Raw genomic sequence first — 6,837 nt, 5'->3', positions numbered from 1 at the left:
TAACTAGCTCCCCTCCCCTCTCCTTCCAGTCCTGTCTGGTAACTAGGTCCCCTCTCCTTCCAGTCCTGTCCGGTAACTAGCTCCCCTCTCCTTCCAGTCCTGTCTGGTAACTAGCTCCCCTCCCCTCTCCTTCCAGTCCTGTCAGGTAACTAGCTCCCCTCTCCTTCCAGTCCTGTCTGGTAACTAGCTCCCCTCCCCTCTCCTTCCATTCCTGTCTGGTACCTCGCTCCCCTCCCCTCTCCTTCCAGTCCTGTCTGGTAACTAGCTCCCCTCTCCTTCCAGTCCTGTCAGGTAACTAGCTCCCCTCTCCTTCCAGTCCTGTCAGGTAACTAGCTCCCCTCCCCTCTCCTTCCAGTCCTGTCAGGTAACTAGCTCCCCTCTCCTTCCAGTCCTGTCTGGTAACTCGCTCCCCTCCCCTCTCCTTCCAGTCCTGTCCGGTAACTATCTCCCCTCTCCTTCCAGTCCTGTCAGGTAACTAGCTCCCCTCCCCTCTCCTTCCAGTCCTGTCAGGTAACTAGCTCCCCTCTCCTTCCAGTCCTGTCTGGTAACTAGCTCCCCTCTCCTTCCAGTCCTGTCAGGTAACTAGCTCCGCTCCCCTCTCCTTCCAGTCCTGTCAGGTAACTAGCTCCCCTCCCCTCTCCTTCCAGTCCTGTCAGGTAACTAGCTCCCCTCCCCTCTCCTTCCAGTCCTGTCAGGTAACTAGCTCCCCTCCCCTCTCCTTCCAGTCCTGTCAGGTAACTAGCTCCCCTCTCCTTCCAGTCCTGTCAGGTGGCTAGCTCCCCTCCCCTCTCCTTCCAGTCCTGTCAGGTAACTAGCTCCCCTCCCCTCTCCTTCCAGTCCTGTCAGGTAACTAGCTCCCCTCTCCTTCCAGTCCTGTCAGGTAACTAGCTCCCCTCTCCTTCCAGTCCTGTCAGGTAACTAGCTCCCCTCCCCTCTCCTTCCAGTCCTGTCAGGTAACTAGCTCCCCTCTCCTTCCAGTCCTGTCCGGTAACTAGCTCCCCTCTCCTTCCAGTCCTGTCAGGGAACTAGCTCCCCTCTCCTTCCAGTCCTGTCAGGTGGCTAGCTCCCCTCCCCTCTCCTTCCAGTCATGTCAGGTAACTAGCTCCCCTCCCCTCTCCTTCCAGTCCTGTCAGGTAACTAGCTCCCCTCTCCTTCCAGTCTTGTCAGGTAACTAGCTCCCCTCTCCTTCCAGTCTTGTCAGGTAACTAGCTCCCCTCCCCTCTCCTTCCAGTCTTGTCAGGTAACTAGCTCCCCTCCCCTCTCCTTCCAGTCCTGTCAGGTAACTAGCTCCCCTCCCCTCTCCTTCCAGTCCTGTCAGGTAACTAGCTCCCCTCCCCTCTCCTTCCAGTCCTGTCAGGTAACTAGCTCCCCTCTCCTTCCAGTCCTGTCAGGTAACTAGCTCCCCTCTCCTTCCAGTCCTGTCAGGTAACTAGCTCCCCTCTCCTTCCAGTCCTGTCAGGTGGCTAGCTCCCCTCCCCTCTCCTTCCAGTCCTTTCAGGTAACTAGCTCCCCTCCCCTCTCCTTCCAGTCTTGTCAGGTAACTAGCTCCCCTCTCCTTCCAGTCCTGTCAGGTAACTAGCTCCCCTCCCCTCTCCTTCCAGTCCTGTCAGGTAACTAGCTCCCCTCCCCTCTCCTTCCAGTCCTGTCAGGTAACTAGCTCCCCTCCCCTCTCCTTCCAGTCCTTCCAGTCCCCTCTCCTTCCAGTCTTGTCAGGTAACTAGCTCCCCTCCCCTCTCCTTCCAGTCCTGTCAGGTAACTAGCTCCCCTCCTTCCAGTTCTGTCTGGTAACTTCCCCTCTCCTTCCAGTCCTGTCAGGTAACTAGCTCCCCTCCCCTCTCCTTCCAGTCCTAGGTAACTAGCTCCCCTCTCCTTCCAGTCCTGTCCGGTAACTAGCCTGTCCCCTCCTCCTCTCCTTCCAGTCCTGTCAGGTAACTAGCTCCCCTCCCCTCTCCTTCCAGTCCTGTCAGGTAACTAGCTCCCCTCCCCTCTCCTTCCAGTCCTGTCCGGTAACTAGCTCCCCTCTCCTTCCAGTCCTGTCAGGTAACTAGCTCCCCTCTCCTTCCAGTCTTGTCAGGTAACTAGCTCAAGCATCACACATTCCTCCTTTATTCATATTAAGATTGCTAGTTTTCAGAAGAGGTGAAAAGGAGAGAGAGGTGAAGAGATGGAGAGGGGACGAGATGGAGAGAGAGAGAGAGAGGGGAAGAGATGGAGAGGGGACGAGATGGAGAGAGAGAGAGGCGAAGAGATGGAGAGAGAGAGGGGAAGAGATGGAGAGAGAGAGAGAGAGAGGGAAAGAGATGGAGAGAGAGAGAGAGAGAGAGAGAGAGAGAGAGAGAGAGAGAGAGAGAGAGAGAGAGAGAGAGAGAGAGAGAGAGAAGAGATGGAGAGAGAGAGAGAGAGAGAGGGGAAGAGATGGAGAGAGAGAGAGAGAGGGGAAGAGATGGAGATAGAGAGAGGGGAAGAGATGGAGAGAGAGAGAGGGGAAGAGATGGAGAGAGAGAGAGGGGGAGAGATGGAGAGAGAGAGAGGGGAAGAGATGGATAGAGAGAGAGGGGAAGAGATGGAGAGAGAGAGAGGGGAAGAGATGGAGAGAGAGAGAGGGGAAGAGATGGAGAGAGAGAGAGGGGACGAGATGGAGAGAGAGAGAGGGGACGAGATGGAGAGAGAGAGAGGGGAAGAGATGGAGAGAGAGAGAGAGGGGAAGAGATGGAGAGAGAGAGAGGGGAAGAGATGGTGAGAGAGAGAGGGGACGAGAGAGAGAGAGGGGAAGAGATGGAGAGAGAGCCGTCTAGTGTTACTAGTCCAACACTCTAACCACTAGGCTACCCTGCCGCCCCAGCTGTAAAGCAGGTGAATATTACTCTCTGCGTAGAGCTGTAACAGAGCCGTCTAGTGTGCTGCCGCCTCCTGTTGATTCTTAGACACTACAACTTATTTACTGTGTGTGTGTGTGTGTGTGTGTGTGTGTGTGTGTGTGTGTGTGTGTGTGTGTGTGTGTGTGTGTGTGTGTGTGTGTGTGTGTGTGTGTGTGTGTGTGTGTGTGTGTGTGTGTGTGTGTGTGTGTGTGTGTGTGTGTGTAAATGCAACAGTTTCAACGGATGGATGTGTGTTTTTTAGTTGTGGATGTGTGTTTTGGTGTGAAAGTGGATGTGTGTTTTGGTATGAAAGTGGATGTGTGTTTTGGAGTGGATGTGTGTTTGGTATGAAAGTGGATGTGTGTTTTGGTATGAAAGTGGATGTGTGTTTTGGTATGAAAGTGGATGTGTGTTTTGGAGTGGATGTGTGTTTGGTATGAAAGTGAATGTGTGTTGTGGAGTGGATGTGTGTTTTGGTATGAAAGTGGATGTGTGTTTTGGTATGAAAGTGGATGTGTGTTTTGGAGTGGATGTGTGTTTTGGTATGAAAGTGGATGTGTGTTTTGGTATGAAAGTGGATGTGTGTTTTGGAGTGGATGTGTGTTTTGGAGTGGATGTGTGTTTTGGTATGAAAGTGGATGTGTGTTTTGGAGTGGATGTGTGTTTTGGTATGAAAGTGGATGTGTGTTTTGGTATGAAAGTGGATGTGTGTTTTGGTGTGGATGTGTGTTTTGGTATGAAAGTTTTCGTATGAAAGTGGATGTGTGTTTTGGTGTGGATGTGTGTTTTGGTGTGGATGTGTGTATTGGTATGAAAGTGGATGTGTGTTTTGGTGTGGATGTGTGTTTTGGTGTGGATGTGTTTGTGTGGATGTGTGTTTTGGAGTAGATGTGTGTTTTGGTATGAAAGTGGATGTGTGTTTTGGTATGAAAGTGGATGTGTGTTTTGGTGTGGATGTGTGTTTTGGTATGAAAGTTTTCGTATGAAAGTGGATGTGTGTTTTGGTGTGGATGTGTGTTTTGGTGTGGATGTGTGTATTGGTATGAAAGTGGATGTGTGTTTTGGTGTGGATGTGTGTTTTGGTGTGGATGTGTTTGTGTGGATGTGTGTTTTGGAGTAGATGTGTGTTTTGGTATGAAAGGATGTGTGTTTTGGTATGAAAGTGGATGTGTGTTTTGGTGTGGATGTGTGTTTTGGTGTGGATGTGTTTGTGTGGATGTGTGTTTTGGAGTAGATGTGTGTTTTGGTATGAAAGTGGATGTGTGTTTTGGTATGAAAGTGGATGTGTGTTTTGGTGTGGATGTGTGTTTTGGTATGAAAGTTTTCGTATGAAAGTGGATGTGTGTTTTGGTGTGGATGTGTGTTTTGGTGTGGATGTGTGTATTGGTATGAAAGTGGATGTGTGTTTTGGTGTGGATGTGTGTTTTGGTGTGGATGTGTTTGTGTGGATGTGTGTTTTGGAGTAGATGTGTGTTTTGGTATGAAAGTGGATGTGTGTTTTGGTGTGGATGTGTGTTTTGCGCTCTACCTACAGTAGACTACCCTCACTGTTATTGGGACATGGGACATGGGACATGGGACATGCAAGCTCGTAGTAGTTGAATAGGTTATAAGTTATGAATTAAGGGTAATATAGTCTTATGTTGATCTGACCTGGACAAACTCTGACAACAGTATTGCACAGTAAGCAGTAAGCTTGAATATGCCTCACACACACACACACACACACACACACACACACACACACACACACACACACACACACACACACACACACACACACACACACACACACACACACACACACACACACACACACACACACATCACAGTATTCTCATAGCTGTGTTTCTATTTGTCCTGCGCCAGCTTGGCGGAGGGACAGAAATGTTTATTTATAGAAATATTTATTTATTATGAATTTGTGTTTGTAATGGGCCTGTGTGCTTTACACGTCACAATACTATAATAATACTATAATACTATCCATGAGGGAGGAAGACGGGAGGCCCCTCGAACCTCTCTGTCTGTCGCTTGGATGTCTGCTGCCTCGATTTAATTAGCCTGACGCGATGTGTCTTCTAACACAACTCCCTCTGCTGTGTGTGTGTGTGTGTGTGTGTGTGTGTGTGTGTGTGTGTGTGTGTGTGTGTGTGTGTGTGTGTGTGTGCGTGCGTGCGTGCGTGCGTGCACAACTGCCTCTGCTGTGTGTGTGTGTGTGTGTTGCGTGTGTGTGCGTGCGTGCGTGCGTGTGCGTGTGTGCGTGCGTGCGTGCGTGCGTGCGTGCGTGCGTGCGTGCGTGCGTGCGTGCGTGCGTGCGTGCGTGCGTGCGCGCGTCTGTTAAATGACTCACTACTGTAGTGTCTCTGGATCAGAGAGTCTGTTAAATGACTCACGACTGTAAGTGTCTCTGGATCAGAGAGTCTGTTAAATGACTCACTACTGTAGTGGCTCTGGATCAGAGAGTCTGCTAAATGACTCACGACTGTAAGTGTCTCTGGATCAGAGAGTCTGTTAAATGACTCACGACTGTAAGTGTCTCTGGATCAGAGAGTCTGTTAAATGACTCACTACTGTAGTGGCTCTGGATCAGAGAGTCTGCTAAATGACTCACGACTGTAAGTGTCTCTGGATCAGAGAGTCCGTTAAATGACTCACTACTGTAAGTGTCTCTGGATCAGAGAGTCTGTTAAATGACTCACATGTATGTGTTCTCCTGACCCTCCTCCCTGTCTCTCCTGTAGTCTTCAGAGTTGGATGAAATCCTCGATGAGCTGCAGTGTGTCCAGCCCTCCTCCCTCCCCTCCTCCCTGGACAAACAGACCATCATCAACGACATACTGCACATCACCCAGGAAACCAGCCCTGGCAACCCCAACGCCATGGCAACACAGCAGCAGCAGAGGGGCATGCAGCGAGGCTTGGGGCCAGGCAGTGAGTGTGTCTTACTCTCACACACACACACACACACACGCACACACACACACACACACAAACACACACACACACACACACACACACACACACACACACATGGTCACATCTGACAGGCACATACACACACAGTACAGTACAAGTACATGCACCGTCTCACACTCCCTCCTAGACACACACACACACACACACCATGTTACAGTGTAGACCATGTTACAGTGTAGACCATGTTACCATGTAGACCATGTTACCATGTAGACCATGTAGACCATGTTATCCTTGTAGACCATGTTACCGTGTAGACCATGTTACCATGTAGACCATGTTACCATGTAGACCATGTAGACCATGTTACCATGTAGACCATGTTACAGTGTAGACCATGTTACCATGTAGACCATGTTACCGTGTAGACCATGTTACAGTGTAGACCATAGACCATGTTACCATGTAGACCATGTTACCGTGTAGACCATGTAGACCGTGTTACAGTGTAGACCATGTTACCATGTAGACCATGTTACAGTGTAGACCATGTTACCGTGTAGACCATGTTACCATGTAGACCATGTTACAGTGTAGACCATGTTACCGTGTAGACCATGTTACCATGTAGACCATGTTACAGTGTAGACCATGTTACAGTGTAGACCATGTTACAGTGTAGACCATAGACCATGTAGACCATGTTACCGTGTAGACCATGTTACCGTGTAGACCATGTCACAGTGTAGACCATAGACCATGTTACAGTGTAGACCATGTTACAGTGTAGACCATGTTACCATGTAGACCATGTTACCATGTAGACCATGTTACAGTGTAGACCATGTTACAGTGTAGACCATGTAGACCATGTTACCATGTAGACCATGTTACAGTGTAGACCATGTAGACCATGTTACCATGTAGACCATGTTACAGTGTAGACCATGTAGACCATGTTACCATGTAGACCATGTTACCGTGTAGACCATGTTACAGTGTAGACCATGTAGACCATGTTACAGTGTAGACCATGTAGACCATGTTACCATGTAGACCA

The 6,837-nt window shown here is 49.6% G+C and overlaps 1 protein-coding gene across 2 annotated transcripts in view; it reads left to right on the top strand.

Moving 5' to 3' along the window:
* LOC123991430 (nuclear receptor coactivator 2-like) overlaps positions 1 to 6,837 on the top strand; it is a 262,415-nt gene that overhangs the window by 199,019 nt on the left and 56,559 nt on the right. For both annotated transcript variants that reach the window (XM_046293020.1, XM_046293019.1), the window contains one exon: positions 5,603 to 5,792. In XM_046293020.1, coding sequence (XP_046148976.1) covers positions 5,603 to 5,792 — 190 coding nt within the window. The remainder of the gene's footprint in view (positions 1 to 5,602; positions 5,793 to 6,837) is intronic.

The sequence above is a fragment of the Oncorhynchus gorbuscha genome, linkage group LG12 (assembly GCF_021184085.1).
Source record: "Oncorhynchus gorbuscha isolate QuinsamMale2020 ecotype Even-year linkage group LG12, OgorEven_v1.0, whole genome shotgun sequence".
Classification (NCBI taxonomy): domain Eukaryota; kingdom Metazoa; phylum Chordata; class Actinopteri; order Salmoniformes; family Salmonidae; genus Oncorhynchus; species Oncorhynchus gorbuscha.
This window is presented reverse-complemented; position numbering and strand designations above follow the sequence as displayed.